This window comes from Mustelus asterias, chromosome 13 (assembly GCF_964213995.1).
Source record: "Mustelus asterias chromosome 13, sMusAst1.hap1.1, whole genome shotgun sequence".
Classification (NCBI taxonomy): Eukaryota; Metazoa; Chordata; class Chondrichthyes; order Carcharhiniformes; family Triakidae; genus Mustelus; species Mustelus asterias.
This window is the reverse complement of record NC_135813.1, coordinates 103,903,810-103,925,110: the sequence shown is the minus strand read 5'-3', so window position 1 is coordinate 103,925,110 and position 21,301 is coordinate 103,903,810. Positions and strand designations below refer to the sequence as shown.

General features: G+C 41.3%; 1 protein-coding gene across 1 annotated transcript in view; it reads left to right on the top strand.

Moving 5' to 3' along the window:
* LOC144502308 (uncharacterized) overlaps positions 1-13,152 on the top strand; it is a 164,861-nt gene extending 151,709 nt beyond the window's left edge. Inside the window, exon 19 of the mRNA XM_078226119.1 lies at positions 12,919-13,152. Within this exon, the coding sequence (XP_078082245.1) occupies positions 12,919-13,152 (234 nt within the window). The remainder of the gene's footprint in view (positions 1-12,918) is intronic.
* Positions 13,153-21,301: the final 8,149 nt, after the last annotated feature.

The following is a 21,301-nucleotide window of genomic DNA, read 5'->3' as shown; positions in this document are numbered from 1 at the left end:
TATGAAGGTGGCTCACCACAATCGTCATGGAGGCAAATAGAGATGGGCAATAAATACTGGCCTGTTTGGCAATGCCCACATCTGCAGAAGGAATTTATTTAATTTTAACTTTTTTTTTTAAAATAGAGCAGATGTCAGGAAATATTTCTTTACACAGTGACCGACAGCTGAAGCATTGTCCGGAAGAATGCTAAGAGTCAGGACATTTGTCTCATTTTTTTAAAGTGCCAGGTGCTATCATATAAAAATAGGAGTGGTGCACTGAAAGAAGGAGGTCAAACAGGCTAAAAAGGATTTCTTCATTCGAACTGATCTTGAGGAAGTGCAGCTGAACTTGCAAGTGGATGTACAAGATTGCAGAAAGACAGAAACAAGCAAACCGTTTCGGATAGGGAGGAAATATCATCGGTAGAAACAGTTTTGTTGTGAAATTGCTATGATCTAACTTTTATCTTCGCCATGTCAGAATTGCCTCCCGCTGCTGTCAGTTGATTGACATAATCTATCAATAGATACATGGTGGGAGGGGCGGTTAGGTCAATTTTTGCGGCACATTGGAACCGATGGCAGGTAATGGGAAAATGGCAAAAAGTGGACCCCATTTCTTCACACCCTCGCACTTTTATTGGGGGGCAGTTTCAGAATGTTGACTGCAACCCATCAGCAGTGGTAAGCCAATTAGTGGACATTTTTGGAAGGTTATGGAATTTTATTAATAGAACATGGGACTCGCCCTGCTCCATCTGAAGTTTGCCTACTCATAGGAAGGAAAACAAAGTGGGGGTTTGGAGTGCCATGAGATTCATTTGCACTGGTTACTCTAAGGGACAAAATTGATCAAACTCAGGACATCTGCAAGCAAATGATTGCAATTGTTTGCTTATCACCTGCAGACAAATCCGCTGGATATGAAGAATTGGCTGCCGGTTCCATCAGCAGTATGGCTCCATTTTGTGCCGTCCTTACTTTCTCCATTCATCTGAGACGCACAGCATTCAGAGTGGGTCTGCCAGCTGCCCTTCACTTTGGATGCTCTGTTGGCCTTCCTGCGTCCTCAAGCCACCCAATGTCTCTTGTTGGATGGCACTCCCAGAGATGGCGGCTTGATTAGTTTCCTCCAGGAAAATTACACCCACTGTCCCACCAAATGCACGTACAGGCTCTGATCTGGAAATGGGCCCAATGTCGGGCTTGCCCCTTGAATGGGAAAATTCCATCTATGGTGTCAATTGAAGATGTTCTTGGATAAAAGACTATGCCATTTCCTAAGAAATGCAGACTGTATTTGGGGATAAAAAGACTTAAAGTCAGGAGGTCATGTTGCAGCTGTACAAAACTCTGGTGCGGCCGCACTTGGAGTATTGCGTACAGTTCTGGTCGCCGCATTATAGGAAGGATGTGGAAGTGTTGGAAAGGGTGCAGAGGAGATTTACCAGGATGTTGCCTGGTATGGTGGGAAGGTCTTATGAGGAAAGGCTGAGGGATTTGAGGCTGTTTTCGTTAGAGAGAAGAAGGTTAAGAGGTGACTTAATAGAGGCATACAAGATGATCAGAGGATTAGATAGGGTGGACAGTGAGAGCCTTTTCCCTCGGATGGTGATGGCTAGCACGAGGGGACATAGCTTTAAATTGAGGGGTGATAGATATAGGACAGATGTCAGAGGTAGGTTCTTTACTCAGAGAGTAGTAAGGGCGTGGAATGCCCTGCCTGCAACAGTAGTGGACTCGCCAACATTAAGGGCATTTAAATGGTCATTGGACAAACATATGGATGATATTGGAATAGTGTAGGTTAGATGGGCTTTAGATTGGTTTCACAGGTCAGCGCAACATTGTGGGCCGAAGGGCCTGTACAGCGCTGTTATGTTCTATGTTCTATTAAATGAACCTATTGGCAATACTGCAAAACTGCTTAAATCACGGCTAAGATGATGCTTGAAGGTCAAGATGAAAATAACTTTAATGAGTTTCCAGTGTTCCACTGCAGACAAGAGTTAAATTAGAAATCCAAAAGTTGTCGGAAGATAGAAATTGGAAAACATTTAATTCCGCTATTTAATTCCAATCTTGTGACCATTAGAGAACGTGAATTGTAGTTCTGTCATTTTAAACCAAACATCTGAACCTACTATTGTTTCATTGATCCTGTGTTTCTTGAACAATTATACAAATGTCGACATTGTAGATGTACAGAAATTCTTGTTGTTTGAAAGCATGTCTGCATTTTAAGTCTGGAAAAGTTAAACAATGTTAAATTGCTCATTTTAAATCCAGCAACAAAAGTCTGAATACCTAATTGTTGAACCTCAGTTTTCCTATGGAATTTAAATCCAAATGATCCAGCTTTCGCATAGGAAGATCAAATGAAAATGTGAAGTAAATGTTCTATGCCAGTTTAATTTTATTTATAATCTAGTGGGAATCAAAGCTACTATTATGTTTATCTTTTTTTCAGCTAAAATAACCCAAGTTAAATTGAACACTGCCAAACGTACTAAGAGCACTGCATGCTTTGCTGGGAATGATTACTATTGTACTATTCCCTGTTCCTCAGTACTTTGAGAGCTGGGCCATAGAATTCCTAATTAAACTTCCTCAAAGGAAAGCTCTGCAGAAATGATGTCAAGCTACTCACACTGATAAGCATATTGTGACCTTTTTTTATTAAAAGGTGCTGGTGAGGATTTGGATTCATGTCGGCAATATTACATTTTCTTCCAAATTCCAGAATAAGTAAGGATTATGCAGAGGGTTTAGCAGAAATGCTTTAGCAGATTTGGACCAGACTGACTGGTCTCCCGTCTTAGCCACCAGATTGCCTTCAAAAGCAAAAATGCTCCGAACTGCCCCCTCAATATCTATAAAGTACAACATTTGTCTTTTGGATGAGACGTTAGGCCAAGGCCCCTTCTGATCTTCAAGGTGTTCAGAAAAGAACCCATGGCAATAATTAGAAGAGGAGAAAGCAGAGTTCAGGCGATATCCTGGTTAACATCCATTCCTCAACCAATATCACCAAATGCAGATTATTTGATCATTAACCTCATTGCTTTTGGTGGGATGTCGCCAGGGCCAGTGCAACCAGTAGGTGAACCAGACAGTTGCCTGGGGCAACAGGAATTGCAGGGGGTGATAGCTGTATGTGGCATACTGGCACCGCGGCAAAAAACTGAAGTGACTTCTGAAAGTTCAAAATTACGAGCATCTTAATTCAATGATTTCAATGCCCAGGCCCTGGGGACAGGGCACTAAGTTGAACTGTTCTGTGCCAGCCCCTCTAATGTAAAATATAGTTAATTTATATTCAGCCATGTGCAGGCAAAAGAATGAGTGGTGCAGCCAATTGAAATGCTAGTTAGCTCAGAGTTCCATAGTTCATCCATTCAGGGAGGCAAGCTCATGGGTGATGATCTCGTGGTGTGGGTGTTGAAGTCTCGCGAGAGGTGCAGGAGCGCAATTCGTGAATCTTAAAGGTACCAAAAGAACATGGTATTGCAGGAGAAAAGTGGTGGGATGGGAATTAGGAGGACGAGACCACCAGAGCGAAGGCAGACTGCAATAGCTCAACTACCCATTGTGAGTTGTTTGACATTCTTTAGCGGACAGTTGTGTGAGAGTGGGACTAACTTGGGTTTGTTGCGACAGAATTTTGATACAATGCAATTAATTTCATCTGACACCATGAGCTGGCAATGGTGCCACTCGTTTAAATTGCCGGTTACCCAAGAGCGGGGATAAGGCCTGGGTGGAATTGTTGTCGGTGCAGACTCGATGGGCCGAATGGCCACTTTCTGCACTGTAAGGATTCTATGAGTTCTGTATTTTCAAGCTACCATTCAGAAACTAGGCATGCTCCTGGGTGGTGGTGCTGTGATGCAGATTGTGGTGTCATGAGAAACATGGGAACAGAGCGTGCCAATCTAAGCGGTGCCAAGGCCGAGGGAACATGATGCTGCAGAAGCTGAGAAGCAGTCAGCAGTGGGAGGCTAAAATTAGAGCAAGGGCTGAGGGCAGGCCGTGGATAATGACCTGTGAGTTTGACAATTTTTAAGTTGATTTAAGAGTGGGACCATTTTCTTTTTCGAAAGTTAATTGTGATGTGGAGAGGGGGTGTGCCAGGGTGAAAGTTGGCAACTACTCTTACGCCAGCCCCAGATGTTGCTGTACATAAATTGGCTGCCACTTTTAAGCACATTGGAACAATAACTAGACCTCAATAGACCTTCAGGCTGTGAACAGCTTTAGGATGTCCTGAGATAGTGAAAGGTGCTATATAAATGCAGTTTTAAAAATTTGTTCTTTCTTTGCAAGATCTCTAATTGAGCAATTTGGATATTTCACGAACAATATAATTTCCTTTATGTTTTGTTTCTTCCACATCTTAGATATATTAAAGCCATGAGTCTGCCCACTTCAATATCAAACTGTTACGCCAATGCAATTTAAAGAGCGTCAAACTTAATGAGTAATGGTCTCTAATCAAACTCTTGATTCCATACAATTTTGATTAGCTTAAGTTTGTTTTGGTGCCAATAAACAATTCCTTTCTAACATAACTAGACCTAGCCAGTGAAGTGTTCCAGTTATCCAATTAGTACTGCTGACCAAACACTATTTTAAAAGCATATGCTCTGATCCAAATTGGAAACAACCTACTCTGCAAGTTTAAGATCATTAGGTTGCGAGAGGGATTAAAACTAACTCAACTTTGCTCTTAGGAACCAAATCTATTAAGTGACAATAATACCACCTTGAGTTTTATCTGCTGGCCTAACTGTTTGAAGTTATTTATATCATAGAAATCATAGAAACCCTACAGTGCAGAAGGAGGCCATTCGGCCCATCGAGTCTGCACCGACCACAATCCCACCCAGGCCCTACCCCTACATATTTACCCGTTAATCCCTCTAACCTACGCATCCCAGGACTCTCGGGGGCAATTTTTAACCTGGCCGATCAACCTAACCCGCACATCTTTGGACTGTGGGAGGAAACCGGAGCACCCGGAGGAAACCCACGCAGACACGAGGAGAATGCGCAAACTCCACACAGACAGTGACCCGAGCCGGGAATCGAACCTGGGACTCTGGAGCTGTGAAGCAGCAGTGCTAACCACTGTGCTACCGTGTATTTAAGGAAAATCCAATAAGCACTAACTGCAAGAACTCCCAGCAATTTAAGTACAAAAAATGAAATTCTTTCTTGTTTCAAGTAGGTCAGTTGTAATGTCGGCTAACAATCTTAATTATAAAACTGTAAGCCCAAATTAAACAAATCTACAAACTCAAAAATTTCCTTTTGGAAAATATTCAGTACTAAAGTAGTACTGAATAGTGCATCCAAAGTAATAGAACATAGAACATAGAAAAGCTACAGCACAAACAGGCCCTTCGGCCCACAAGTTGCGTCGAACATGTCCCTACCTACTAGGCTTACCTATAACCCTCTATCTTACTAACTTCCATGGACTTATCCAACAGTCTCTTAAAAGACCCTATCGAATCCGCCTCCACCGCCACTACCGGCAGCCGATTCCACACACCCACCACCCTCTGAGTGAAAAACTTACCCTAACATCTCTTCTGTACCTACTCCCCAGCACCCTAAACCTGTGACCTCTTGTGGCAACCATTACAGCCCTGGAATGTTTCCAAAGACAGAATGCCGATTAACTGTTTTGCACTATGGCAGTTGTGACTCAGTATCTGAGCTCTCCACACCTTATCAGTTTTCAAAATTAAAATTTTCTCTGATCAGAGTAGGAAAATATTGGTGGACATCCCAGAAATCATAAATATGCACAAAGGGGAAGAATATGGCTGGTGTTATGTGTGGGTGTCTGTGCTTACTGGTAGGTGTAAAAGTTAAAACTTTTAGCTGGCAGTAATTGAACTATGAAGTTTAATTTCTCTGCTCCGTAGAAGCAGATGCCTGTATTCTGTGTTTAAAATTAGTCTCCAAGCTAACAGCACGTTTTAAAAATCCTGGCAACTAATGGGGCCCTTGTGGTTCTTGTGTGTCATTTCATTGTTTTCTATTGTACGAGACAGCGTTTCAACATAAAAGCAAGAACTTCCAACTGTCATTAAACTTGTTAATTATTTTTAAAACTTGCATGTGTGTAACAAATATATTATCTGCAATCTTGTTATAAACACATTCCCCTCGAGGCTTTGATCTAACTATACCTGGGAATGAGTTATAAGAATAACATAATCAAGAGGATTAGAGGAAGTCATAAATGTTATGATCGTCATCTGAGTTCTGCATTTATGTCACAGCCCCTGATTCACTACCAGGTATCTGCTGTTTAAATAGTAATGGATGATTACTGGGCCATACTGTACACGGAGTTTCAGAAGAAGCAGCTCGATGTAAAATTGAGACCACAGCCTGCTTTTCTCTACTCTCTAGTGCAGATGAAATGTATTAATATTTGATCGCATTTGCAGCTACTGTTGGAGACACTGCCTTCAGTTTCTGGTCCTTTGCAGCTTTAAGTCAGTCTAATACCATAGCCAAGAAAACTATGAAGGAGGTAATTGGCTGTCCTTGGTGTTCTCAGTCAGGCCTGTCGATTCTGAATTGAATTTAAGTTACCAGTGTTGAACCAGTATGAGAAAGCATTTTAAAATACTGTTGGAATGTAAAATAACCATCTGAATTCAATCAACTATTAATCATGCTTTAAGGCCCTTTTTTATGGGGCTGCTGTAGACAGCAATAGTGAAATTGGTAGCAAGTTTTGAATGCAAAAGAGGTGATGTTTTGGAGGATGGAGGGAACAAGCAGCGCACGTCCTGGTGGTTTGCAGTTGAACATTAAACAGCAGTTCTATTTCTGCTTATAACTCGACAGCAGCAGAACCAAAGGCAGCGGTGGCAAATAAGATAGTCCATGCCACACTGAGCTGTAAAAGTGCTTCTCTATTCTTTTCTATGCAAACACTAGGATGATTTCATCATGCCACATCTATTTGCAGCTTTCTCCAACCATTAGGTAAAGTGGAGAACTAGGATTTTTTTGGCTGCATGCTCTGGCTTCTTGTTTTAAGCTGTCATGCTACTACTCCCTTCACCATGGATGGAGAAGTTTAATACTAAGGTGAGTGAGATAGTGAGTTGCAATGAGGAAATAAGAAATTTACAAATGGATATGGATAGGTTAGGTGAGTGGACCAAAATGTAACAGATGGAGTTTACTGTGGATAAGTGTGAGATTATCCATTTTGGTCAGAAAAATGGAAAGGCAACTTATTATCTAAATGGAGAGAGACTTTGGGTGCTTTGATGCAGAGGGATCAGGGTGTTCTGGTGCATCAATCGGAGAAAACTAGTATGCAAGTACAGCAGGTAATAAGAAAAACAAATAGAATTTTGGCATTTATAGCTGAAGGAATAGTGTAAAAGTGTTGCTGCAACTATACAAGGCATTGGTGAGACCGCAGCTGGAGTACTATGAACAGTTTTGATCCCCTTATTTGAGGAACGATGTAGTGGCATTAGAGGCAGTTCAGGAGGTTTACTAGAATGATAGCAGAGATAAGGGGTTTGTCTTATGAAGAGAGATTAAGCAGTTTAGGTCTATACTCTAGTTTAGGAGAATGAGAGGAGATCTAATTGAGGTACATAAGATGATAAAAGATATTGACAAAGTAGATGTAGAGTGGATGCTTCCTCCTGTAGGGCAATCTAGAACAAGAATCCATAATTTTAGGATAAGGGAAAGCAGATTTAAAACAGAGATGAAGAGAAACTACTTCTGTCAAGGGGTGGTGGTTCTGTGGAATTCACTGCCCTAGAGTACAGTTGATGCCAGGACAATAAGTGAATTTAAGGAGAAGACAGACAGATTTTTAATTAGTAATGGGTTGAAGGGTTATGGAGAACGGACAGAAAAGTGGAATTGAGACTGAGACAAGATTAGTCATGATATTGAATGGTGGAGAAGGCTTGAATTGCCTACTCCTGCTCCTAGCTCTTCTATTATTATGTAACAAAACTGCTTTACTCCCAGATATGAGAGAATGGCCTGCTGACAGCCATGTTTTTTGTCACCATTCACAACTGATGCTAAAACCATGTTATAAATAGGATGAGGTTAACAGCAAATCTGGGCTGTTAACAATCAGGATGAACTGTCAATTTATATGTGACAAAAGATTATCTGTAATCTCAAGTTGTTTTGAATTAAGTAATTCCCAGTCCTTTGCTCTATGCTGGACATGGTCACTGACTTTGTCAAGCAACAGTCAAGGGGGAGCTGTTGTAAACCCTGCTGGCGTGAAACACTCCTGGTGGGTCCCGGGCCCACTAATCAGATTCAAATTGTGATTTAAATATTTTAATCAGCTCCGCGCCAATTTCTGGCACGGAGCTGATGATGCTGTAAATCTGGCGGCCAGAGACTTGTGGAGGCTGTGGAACTCAGCGGGAAGCCTGCTACACAGCCTCCGCTTATGTCTTCTGGTCCGCTGCACTGCTGAGAGCATCACCCACATGGATTGTTCATAGAAACTTAGAAAGTGTTGTCAACTATTTTCTATTTCATCCATCTGTTCTCATTCAGTCCATTATTTAGATCTGCTTTAAGTTCACTTTCAGGTTTTTTTTGCTATAATTCTATACTCTTGCATCTCCACTTGCAGGGATTGTTCATGGAAACCAAATTCCTTTCTCAAATATATACATGATGGTCAGTCACAGATCTGAATCCTGGTAGTTAGATTTTTTTTTATTAACTCTGAAATTTGCTGGTTTTGGAATGTGGTGAGCCTGTTCCATAATAAATACCATCTTTGGGCAAAGATTATGCACAAGGATAGCAAGAAACCTGTGGAACACGTCTACCTTCCCCTTCCTTCCAGAATGTTGAGATTTTTAATGTTGCTCCGAGAGTCCCTATTCTGTTGGTATGAGAGCAAACTCTTGACCTCTCTCTGTACACGGTAAGTGACCTCGCTTTCCAGAACAATGAACCTCTTGGCTCCAAGACACCAAAACGCCTTTGAGCATTTGAATTTTTCTTTTTACTCCTTGATATTTTATAAATTTCAGTGATTTTCAAAATAGGGATTATTCTTCTGGGAAACAAAATCTATTCCACCTCTTTACACTTTATGTAGAACACGTGAATTAGTTGATTTCACCCAGGGAGAAGATCAAATTGACAGTTAGATTCCACACTCCTGGATAAAGAAGGGGAACATCAGACTGTGTTGCTGTTCCTGTTAGCTATTTGGTAAATCCTGAACTGCTTTGCACATGTGAGTAGGTGTGTATTTTCAATACCTAGTGTGCATGATGATTAATCAATTGGGTAAGGAACTGGGACTCCATCATCGGCTTGGCAACGAGAAAGTACTGTTTCCCGTCAAAGATCACTGCATAGTTAAGTATAGCACGCATCAGATGAAGGTCAACGCTCACTCCATCATCACTTAACAGCTTGCCATAAGTACACCCTCAAAGCTGCATCCCCCATCCCATCAATGTGACATTTCCATGTGCCACAGCAGTTGTTCTGTTGAATGTGTTGCAAATTATGGCCTGTGGCAGCTTCTTCGGATATTTACTGCCAACTGAAAAAGGAAAATTTAATTCTTTCAATCTGAGTCAGTAAATGAAAGCGTGATAATTCTTGATTCATTGTGCTACCCAGTCTCCTTTAGTTCTGTCTTGATTTTGTTTTATTGAGTAGCCCAGCTCAAAAGTTGAGGCCCCGTAGTGCAAGTTATCGACACAGTTGACAAGAAAACAAATGATAATGAGGTAAATTGGGAACCATCAATTAGGTATATTGGGCGTTATTGATTAAGTGACACTAAATTTGGGTTTTTTATAGTTTGTAGATAACCAGAAGCAGCAAAGACTGGGGGAAGTAAGGAACTCCCCTGTTTAGGGGAGCTGGGAAGGCCAGATAAGTAGGATATTGAATCTCGTATCAACCTTGCGGATGAAGGAAGGGGAGAATGTGCTGGATGATGTGTCAGCAGTTTAGGGAAAAAGAGATGAAAGGTCAGAGCGGGTACTATATCGTACTGATAAAATGGTTATACAAGAAATGTTGTGACCAAGTGGCTGGTTACAAAAGGTGAGATAAGGATTGTGTTTGAACGGTCTTTCATTTTATTCTGCACAGTCGTTTTAAGAGGAATGCTGGAAGAATCAGATTTACCAATTCATCCATTTCAGTTTCTACACTTTGCTAGCAGCATTCTCTCTTCATTCCTGTTTGAAAGGCTTGTTGAGATATACAGTGTGTCATCTTCTTTTGCATGGTTTCTGTATAGTTTACTTTCGGCCAATCTTTTTTAAAAAATCTTTTGCTAATTATTTTGGCTGCTGACATTCTTCTTTCTACCACAAGAGTGGCTGAAGAAAAGGCCTGTTGCAAACTAATTTAAAATGTACCTCTGTTGAATGACAGAATTGGTCTTGATAAGTGACACCACCCCCCCTCCATCCCCAATATTTAAATGTAGCATAATATTCAATTCATTTTACATTCGAATCCCTTTATTAAACATGGTAAGTTAGCTGAACAAGGGCAGTGTATGATGAAAGTGATTTACAAGAAGTGCTGGTACAAGTCATCACAGTATTCAATGTGTCAGGAAAACAGAGGGAGTTTTAAGTGATCTATATTTGTATTGTTAAATATTAGAAATAAGGTATAGATTTAAGAAGGTATAATTAGTGTTTTGTGTAGGAAAGAGTACAACTTTAGTTAGATGCATGTTAAACAAGGGTGTTTGCATGTATGAGAGTTTTTGGTTGCAGTTCAAACAGGGTTTATCGATTTTATGCTGAGAGAAGTTACAACATGTAAGGTAAATCAGCGATTGGGGGGATAAAATAAGATGTGCTTAGCAACCAGGGCTCACTTTTAGAGAGAAGTGTTTTAGTGTTTAACTGGATCCAGGCAGGTGGAGATAGGAAGCTTTAGCGTGAACACCTCTCGGCTCTGCTGGAAGCAGGAAAACTACAACGGAGGAATGGGCAAGAAAACACATCTGGAGAAGCTAACGGACAGTTAGTCCTAGAAACTAGAAGTTTCCAGGAAGTTTGGAATTCAAGCAACAAAGAGGAACTGCCATTGGAACAGGGTACTGGTCATTGAAGCTCAAGATAGAGCTGGAAGTGCAGACCTGAGTGATATTGGCTAGAGAAAAGCCAGACCGAGATCAGAACCATTCCTAAGTTTGGTGTCCTTATTTCCAGCCTTTGAAAACAATAGTATTCTGTTAGAGACAAAATACCTGAGTTTTGTGTAGAAGTTTGGATGCTGTGGTCATTCGAGGCATAGTAAGTAGTCTCACAACACCAGTTTAAAGTCCAACAGGTTTATTTGGTAGCACGAGCTTTTGGAGCGTTGTCCTTCAGGTGAGTGAAGAGTTTGGTTCACAAACAGGGCAAATATACTCTTCACTCACCTGATGAAGGGGCAATGCTCCAAAACCTTGTGCTGCCAAATAAACCTGTTAGACTTTAACCTGGTGTTGTGAGACTGCTTACTGTGCTTACCCCAGTCCAACGCCAGCAACTCCACATCGTGGTAATTCAAGACAAAGGTAATCCTGAAAGGAAAATTGGAAAACTTGGAGGAGATTGCTAAACTCCTTGCTAAAACAGTGGAGAGGAAGCCTTGTTTGAAAGACAGACCGGCTCGGGTCACTGTCTGTGTGGAGTTTGCACATTCTCCTCGTGTCTGCGTGGGTTTCCTCCGGGTGCTCCGGTTTCCTCCCACAGTCCAAAGATGTGCGGGTTAGGTTGATTGGCCAGGTTAAAAATTGCCCCTTAGAGTCCTAAGATGCGTAAGTGAGAGGGATTAGCGGGTACATATGTGGGGGTAGGGCCTGGGTGGGATTGTGGTCGGTGCAGACTCGATGGGCCAAATGGCCTCCTTCTGCACTGTAGGGTTTCTATGATTTCTATGAAAGGGTAGTTGGAAAACTTGGAGCCAGATCCTTGACAAAAGCAGCTGAGAAAAGCCATTCTTTGAAAGAAGAATTTAAAGTGCATCTCTTTGAGAATGGAGTTTGGAAACATTGGTATGACAATCAACTGGGTGGAATTTAGGCAAAACCCACAGACCATAGTTAGCCTGTTGGGTTACAGGGAATCTGTGCTTCGTAACCTGTGTTGTCCTTAAAAACCTGTATACATTTGTAGGAGTGAAGGAGTGTAGTCAAACTTTTTATGTTTAATAAATGTTTTTGCTATTGTTAAAAGCTAAGTGGCAGTCCTGTGACTCTGTTCATCCATGTTTTCTAAGCAAAAGTTAAAGTTACAGTCTTTTGAGCTAGTGTTCCAATCGGGGATCTTCCTGTCCAGCTATAACATCAACTGGGATCATAACAAATGGAAAATGTTCATATCAAAAACAGACTCATACTTTTATTTTCTAGGATATGCTGCATGTGTTCTGCAGGAGGATGTGGAAGTACTACTGTTTTTTTTAATTTGTATTGCCTTCATGTTCTTCCATGTGAAAAAAGATGGATAGAAAAAACTGTACACAAATTAGAGACACATGCGGTAGAGAATTAGATGCCAGCCATCATATCTTGCTTATGTAGTGAACATCTTTTTTCATTAAATCAGTAAGCATAAATATATTGCAAATTCTTCCCATTGTTAGTATAGAATGTGCCTAATACAGGACAATACCAGCTTACCCAATAAAAAATAATAAATGCATTTGATCTCACAAAGTCAGGGATGTTTTACGGATAATTTGAAGCAATGTCCATGTGACTGATTTCTTTGTAAAAGTACAATATATTTCAAACATTCCTCTGAAACGGACATACTTTTTATGTTCCAAGAGCAGTGTTACATTCAGTAACCATTAAAATCGACAGTGATTTAACTATTTACACCCATTTTTTACTTTCCTCCTTTTTCTTTCATTAAGGTGATTGTTATTGACAAAGGGAGGATAGTGGAATGTGGTACCCATAAGAACCTTTTGGAGAAGGGGGGAATCTACAAGAAATTAGTTCTTCATCAACTGACTGCAGGCTCAGTAGAGTTTGGAGGTGATGATTTCCAGGAAGATGCTTCTTTGAATGGTACGCACACAGAAGATGCCACAAACTCCGAGAAAGAATATTGGAGCTACACGGGTATTGATGAGGGAGGACCATGAAATGGGTGCACTATAATGGACATGCCAGGAAGCTTTAAAATATGTCTTGTGTTGGAGGATAAAGAGCAAATGCAAATGAACACTGCTCGTAACTGTACACTTGCCTTTGAACATGGGTAGCTTATTTGATCGTAAAAGTTAACTTGCATTAAGCTATTTTTTCCTATCTTAAAACTAAAGTGTGGAAAATCTCATGACTGCTAGATATCTGAGCTCGTTCAATTTCAAACAACATTCACGTTGATGTCATGCTCTGGTGAAAATATTTCTGTCTCATAAAGCTGTTGTGTTAACCACCCTATGCAATGTGTACCAGAATAGAAGAAGAAACTTTTGATTATTCCTATGTGGAATTATAATTTGCATAGAATGGCTGAATGTAAATTGCTTCCTTGTTTGCTTCTATTAATATGTATGTGTTGTAGTGATAATTTGGGGCTGTTATGCATGAGAATTGAACCTAGGCCACAATTGCTACATTTGTTATATTCTTGATGTAATTTTGATAGGAAAAGAGTAAAGTAGGGCTGCCTTGTCACTGAGCCATTACAGTGATGCTCACCATGGGTCCATTCAACTTGCAAGCAGTGTCTATAAATTGCTTATAATTGCACTTTGTTGTTTGATAGGAAACTACCTTTTGTAAAAAGAGACAGCAAAATCATCCAGCTTTTGTTTTCATCTTGTCAGCTTATTCCCTCTGAAACCTACTGAGGTACCAATCTAGAGGCTCTAGCTACAAGGTACATGAATCTTCAGAGATAGTAACCTACTCAGTCGTCATTAGTGATCTGATGCTGTCCACAATCCAGCACAGGGCACTGGATAGTGATAAAGAGCAAAAGACATCCTGTACTCCCCCTGCCCAACCCCACTCCCCAAAAGAAACTATCGTCCCCAAAGAGCAGAAGACAACCCCACCCCCTACAAAAAGAAAACAATTGTTGTCCCAAAGCTGGTTAATTGTAGCACTCCTATCACTGTCATAGCAAAGATCGGCCAAATCAATACACACACACAAACCAATCCACAACTGACCTGATCCATACAGTTCAGTGACTCGGTTGATAGATTCACCGGACTACCTCTCATTTTCATTCTAGTTTAACTGTGTCAAGCTGTTTGGACTAATTGAAGAATTGGGTCCAACTATTTGGAGAAATGTATAAAAATTGAGAAGCAACAGCTGTTTTTAGATTAAATTATCCATTTTATTTCCGTAGTAGGCATTGAAAAAAATAATTTGCAATGAATACATGACATTGAAATTAACTTCCGTATTTATGAAATTTGTCAGCACTGAATTATCTTAACCAAGTTGCACTCCTGTGTTGAATTTTCCTCTTCCTGACTATATAGCAAGAATTGCCTGTTTCCATAGTGTTCAGTTATGCAAATGGGAATAAATCTCACATCAATACAGGTATCTGATATTGTCTTAATTTATATTTAAATCAAGAAAACTTTTAAAAATGATGACTTGTGTGCAATTATATGATATGCACTTTATATATCAAAATGCAAAATTGTACTTGTTAATTCTGTGCTGGTATGGTGCTAGTTTTAAATTTGTGTATTTGAAATTGATGAAGTGACTGTAGATCTGTAGTCCTGAAACACATACTTTATGTTCAAAAATTTCACTAATCTAAGATAGCTGCAAAGTTGTTTAAAGGTTTATTATAAATAGTTGAATTAAACGGCAATAGAATTAGAAAGTTATTGATCACAAAATGAATACTATTTTTCGGTTAATTATAAATAATAATCTGATGTCTACATTTGAAGAAATTACTTGAATTTGTACCAAGACTTGTGAGAAACTGTGATAGTATATATTTTGAAGTAAGCTGTAATTGCCAGAGAATTGCATTCATTTTTCTGTTTTGTTACCTCGTGTATTCTGGGCGTATATATTAAAATACATGGTATTTTATTCCTGTCTAAAATATCCTTTAGTGTTTTCACACCCTTCCTCCCAATATTTGTAGCTCCGATATCACCAACATGTGTCAAGCACAAAAATAATTTGCAGTTGCTGCCTGGTCCTGTTCTGCAGCTCCTAAATTGTGGTGGCACAGTGGTTAGCACTGCTGTCTCTGTGCCAGGGACGCGGGTTCGATTCCCAGCTTGAGTCACTATTTGTGTGGCGTTTGCATGTTCTCTCTGTCTGTGTGGGTTTCCTCTGGGTGCTCCGGTTTCCTCCCAGTCTGATAGACATGCTGATTTGGTGCATTGGCCGTGCTAAATTCTCTTTCAGTGTACCCGAACAGGCACCGGAGTGTGGCAACTAGGAGATTTTCAAAGTAACTTCATTGCAGTGTTAATGTAGGCCTACTTGTGACTAATAAATAAACTTTTTAACTAAATGCTCCATGTATCATCCACCTGCATAAATCTGAACATCTCTCCCAAAAATGAAGGGAAAACTCATCAGAAGAAAGATCGTTGTCCTGGGGGTTACAGCTGTTAGTGTTTTAAAATGCCATAGTGATCCAACCACATTCCCTTATTTATCCCAGACTCACTGTTTACATCTCTCAATTGGCACTAATCATTTTCCATTCCCATAAATGTCAATTATAAAGATGTTACTTAAACCATTCAACGGCACTCGGGGAGGCGTGGTTTAGAGATGGAGAGAGAAGAATAAAGTAATGATATCTAACTGCTAACTTTCTACTTTTTAACACAGCTATATTTTATGAATATACAATGAATCTAAAAAATGCATATGGCGGAATACAAATGTTACCTACCCCTTGGTGGGTTCCCCATTCATTCTTTTATTGTCTCCCCATTCATCCTTTTATCGTCTCCCCATGTCATCAGTAGGAATTAAATGCATGTAATATTCATGGGATATTCCTTACCCTTCCAAACTCTAAGCCCTTGCTTCACTAAGTACCTGGTTAGTGAAGTTACTTACCTGAGCCTTTGGGGTAAGAGGGAGAAGTTACAGGCATTTCTTTCCCATTAAGAAAATATACATTTTGCTTGCAAGCAAATCCATTCCTGTGCAGATCACAGTAACATTTTCTGCCTAAAAATCTTGTCATTTAAGCAATAGTATACCATTAGATTGACTTCACAGCCAAGAGTGAATTCTTCTTTCAAGTTCAATCTAATCCATTTAGGCTTGTGATACAACCCCAGTAATATATTAATAACATTCATTTTCTGAGTTGGATCCCTGGGAAAATTGTTCATCTATCAGTATATTTAGGTTGCCATTCTACTTATATCTACAGTCCCCATTACACCTATTAGTCATTATTAGTGACTGCTTCACGTGTGTGGTAATGTGGGTGAACTGCTGATAATTTTTCACAAACACTGATGCAAAATACTTTGTGAAGGAAATCTCCACACCAGGAAATCTACAGCAGAGATGGCCAAATAAGTACAATGCTATAAAAGTACCCTCTTTAGTTTTGAACTTTACAGAGGCTTTTGTCCATAGTAACTATCAACCCTAGGCTGGAAACAGTTCAGTACATCATCGCTGATCATTTCTTCAATAGATCTATATTCAGAACCATAAAATATTTCATTTGTGCAATCTTTCTAATTACTGAGACTTGTATTTTAACATTTTTTTAGATGTACATTTACGCTGCTCTAACTACAATCATCAATGTTTGTGCACTTTCCTGAATGCCAACTACAGTGGTGATTATGTGCAGTAAACCATTAGATAACTGTCGATGAGGCAAGTCGTTCATCCTATTTTAGTTCATCCGTGTACACTCTACAGTCTCTGCCATAATGATCCAACCACATTCCCTATTTATCCCAGACCCACTGCTTACATCCCTCAATTGGCACTAATCATTTTCCATTCCCATAAATGTCAGTTATAAAGATGTTACTTAAACCATTCAACGGCACTTGGGGAGGTGCGGTTTAGAGATGGAGAGAAGAATAAAAATTATTTATGCTTTCAGCATTTGTTTTTGAGCTGTGCTGCATTGACAACAACATGCTTGCCATATGCAGTGAGGACAATTAAATAATTTCAGCTGCTTTGTCTCTATTTTCTTATTTGGAAAACTATTGATTTGAATTGATCTTCGTGTATGACGAGGAGCATCCTGCTTCCTACATTTGTTATCTGCTGCTTTGAACTTCTATTGTCAATATCCTTATGCCAAAATCCCCGAAATAATTGACTTCAGTGTATATCAGCTGTAAAATGTGATTGATGTAAACGCTCCACTCTATCTTCCTCATTGCAGCAATCCATCTTGCCCTCAGCAAGCTGGAATGAAGCTAAGCTAAAGAACAAATGGGAAACTATTCAACTTCCCCGTCTCCCATGTCATTGAGCTACAGTATGCAGACGACACTTGTGTCTGTGCACAATTGGAGGCCAAGCTCCAAGGCGTACAAGAGCATATGCCTTACACTAAACATCCGTATGACAAAGGTCCTCCACACAGCGCACACACACCCCCCCCCCCCCCGCCACCCACAGTTATCAAAATCAATATTTTACCCTTGGACAATGTGGCCCACTTTCCATGTTTTGGGAGCCTACTGGCAATAAAAGCAGACATTGGTAATGAGGTTCAACACCACCTTCAGTGTGCCAGTGCAGCCTTTGGTCACCTGAGGAAGTGAGTGTTTGAAGACCATGACCTCATAACTGGCACCAAGTTCATGGTCTACAGAGCGGTAGTGATATCCACCCCCAAAATGGCTCAGATGTGGACTACGCACCTCAAAGTAAAAGTACTAAAAGCACTAACTCTGTAAGATCCTCCATTGGCAGAATAGGAGCACCAGCATCAGTGTTCTCTCTCAGCCCAGTATCAAAGCAGTGACCACATGCTTATCAGCTCTGCTGGGCGGCCACGTTGTATGCATGCCTGACATGAGACTACCAAAACAAGGACTCTTCTCAGAGCTTTGACACGGGAAGTGAGCTCCAGGACAGCAGAAGAAACACTTCAAGGACACCCTCATAGCCTCCTTGAAAAAGTGCAGTAACTCCACCGACACCTGGGAATCCCTGGCCCAAAACCACCCAAAGTGGAGGAAAAGCATCTGGGAAGGACCTCGAGTTTTACTGTCGAAAGCAAGCTGTAGCCAAGCAGCTACAGCAAAATGAGCATTTGGCAACCTGGGCAACCTACCCACCCATTCAATCACCATGGGCCCCACCTGTAACAGAGACCACAAATAATCCACTGGACATCTTAGTCACCTGAGAACTCATTTTTAGTGTGGAAGCAACTCACCTTAAACTCAGCGGGACTGCCTAAGAAGAAACACTTGATGTAGAAAGTGCCATGGTGTACACGTGACGTGATCATCGCTTTTACTATGCCTAGCACTTTAATGGGCTAACCAATATTTCTGTGCTGCTTGCTGTGTAATCAGAATAAAATGATTAGTTTAGAGGCCAGAAGTAATATTAGTTAAGCCGCATCTAAGCAAAGTTTATTTATTAGTCACAAGTAGGCTTACATCAATGCTGCAGTTAAGTTACTGTGAAAATCCCCTAGTCGCTACATTCCGACGCCTGTTCGGGTGCAATGAAAGTGAATTTAGGATGGCCAATGCACCTAACCAGCACATCTTTTGGACTGTGGGGGGAAACCAGCACACCTGGAGGAAACCTACACAGACGCGGGGAGAATGTGCAAACTCATCACAGACAGTGACCAAGTCCCTGGGGCTGTGAGGGAGCAGTGCTAACCACTGTGCCTCTGTTGTTGGAAGATCTGCTTTAGGTTTTCTTACAACTACAACCAAATAAACATTTTAAAATGTGTGCACTAATCCTAATTAATTCTTTGTACTAATCATAATGAATTAAATCTTTGTATTAATCGCAATTTGGAGAAGGTCGAGTTAAGGTAGTTTTACATTCTGTAGAATACTTAGACAAGTCTGCAAAAATATTTTAATCCTGTTTAGTAGATGTAGTTTTTCAGACTTTTATTGGAAAAATTTAACTACAATAGTTGGAAGTTTAAACAAGCAAATCGTCCTCTGGATAAAAGGTAAAATTGCCACAGTGTCAGATGACCATAGGCTGAAATCTGTGGTGATTTAAACTGAGGATCACCACACAAGTTTGTTTATTAGTCACAAGTCAGCTTACATTAACACTGCAATGAAGTTACTGTGAAAATCCCCCAGTTGCCACACTCCAGCGCCTGTTTGGGTACACAGAGGGAGAATTTAGCATAGCAAATGCACCTAACCAGCACGTCTTTCGGACTGTGGGAGGAAACTGGAATGCCTGGAGGAAACCCACACAAACACAGGCAGAATGTGCAAACTCCATACAGACAATCACCTGAGGTCAGAATTGAACCTGGGTCCCTAGTGTTGTGAGGCAGCAGTGCTAACGAGCATGCCACCCCGGCCCAAGGTTGGAATTGAACCCAGGTCCCAGCAGTGCTGTGAACCCACACCTCAGGAAAGGGACAAGTTTGAGAGGAGGCAGGTACGGGAATTGAACCATGCTGTTTGTATTGCTCTGCTGTGGAGATGCCGGCGTTGGACTGGGGTAAACACAGTAAGGAGTCTAACAACACCAGGTTAAAGTCCAACAGGTTTATTTGGTAGCAAACGCCACTAGCTTTCGGAGCGCTGCTCCTTCCTCAGGTGAGTGGGAGATCTGCTCATAAACAGCAAATAGGGCGTATAAAGACACAAACTCAATCTACAGAATAATGAATAATGATTGGAATGCGAGTCTTTACAGCTAATCAAGTCTTAAAGGTACAGACAATGCGAGTGGAGAGAGCATTAGCACAGGTTAAAGAGATGTGTATTGTCTCCAGACAGGACAGCCAGTGAGACTTTGCAAGTCCAGGCAAGTTATGGGAGTTACAGATAGTGTGACATGAACCCAAGATCCCGGTTGAGGCCGTCCTCATGTGTGCGGAACCTGGCTATCAGTCTCTGCTCAGCGACTCTGCACTGTCGTGTGTTGTGAAGGCCGCCTTGGAGAATGCTTACCCGAATATCAGAGGCTGAATGCTCGTTTCCGCTGAAGTGCTCCCCAACAGGAAGAGAACAGTCTTGCCTGGTGATTGTCGAGCGGTGTTCATCCATTGTCGTAGCGTCTGCATGGTTTCCCCAATGTACCATGCCTCGGGACATCCTTTCCTGCAGCGTATCAGATAGACAATGTTGGCCAAGTTGCAAGAGTATGTACCGTGTACCTGGTGGATGGTGTTCTCATGCGGTTGCTGTGGCAGGGTTGTGTGGTGTCGTGGTCACTGTTCTCCTGAAGGCTGGGTAGTTTGCTGTGGACATTGGTCTGTTTGAGATTGTGCGGTTGTTTGAAGGCAAGAAGTGGGGGTGTGGGGATGGCCTTGGCGAGATGTTCGTCTTCATCAATGATATGTTGAATTGACATGTCACAATGGATGTCTCGGCACTCGACGCCATCATCGTGGGGATGCTGGTATTGCTGCAACGGCCTCAGTGCTCAACGCCGACAACTGCCAGTTTCCAGATGCAATTTTACAACTCATCCGCTTCATCCTGGACCACAATGTCTTCACCTTCGACAACCAGTTCTTCATCCAGACACACAGAACAGCCATGGGGACCAAATTTGCACCTCAATATGCCAACATCTTCATGCACAGGTTCGAACAAGACTTCTTCACCGCACAGGACCTTCAACCGATGCTATACACTAGATACATCGATCACATTTTCTTCCTTTGGACTCATGGTGAACAATCACTGGAACTACTATGTGATGACATCAACAAGTTCCATCCCACCATCAGACTCACCATGGACTACTCTCCGGAATCGGTTGCATTCTTGGACACACGCATCTCCATTAAGGACAGTCACCTCAGCACCTCACTGTACCGCAAGCCCACGGATAACCTCACGATGCTCCACTTCTCCAGCTTCCATCCTAAACACGTTAAAGAAGCCATCCCTTACGGACAAGCCCTCCGTATACACAGGATCTGCTCGGATGAGGAGGATCGCAACAGACACCTCCAGACGCTGAAAATGCCCTCATAAGAACAGGATATGGCGCTCGACTCATCGATCGACAGTTCCGATGCACCACAGCGAAAAACCACACTGACCTCCTCAGAAGACAGACACGGGACACGGTGGACAGAGTACCCTTCGTCGTCCAGTACTTCCCCGGAGC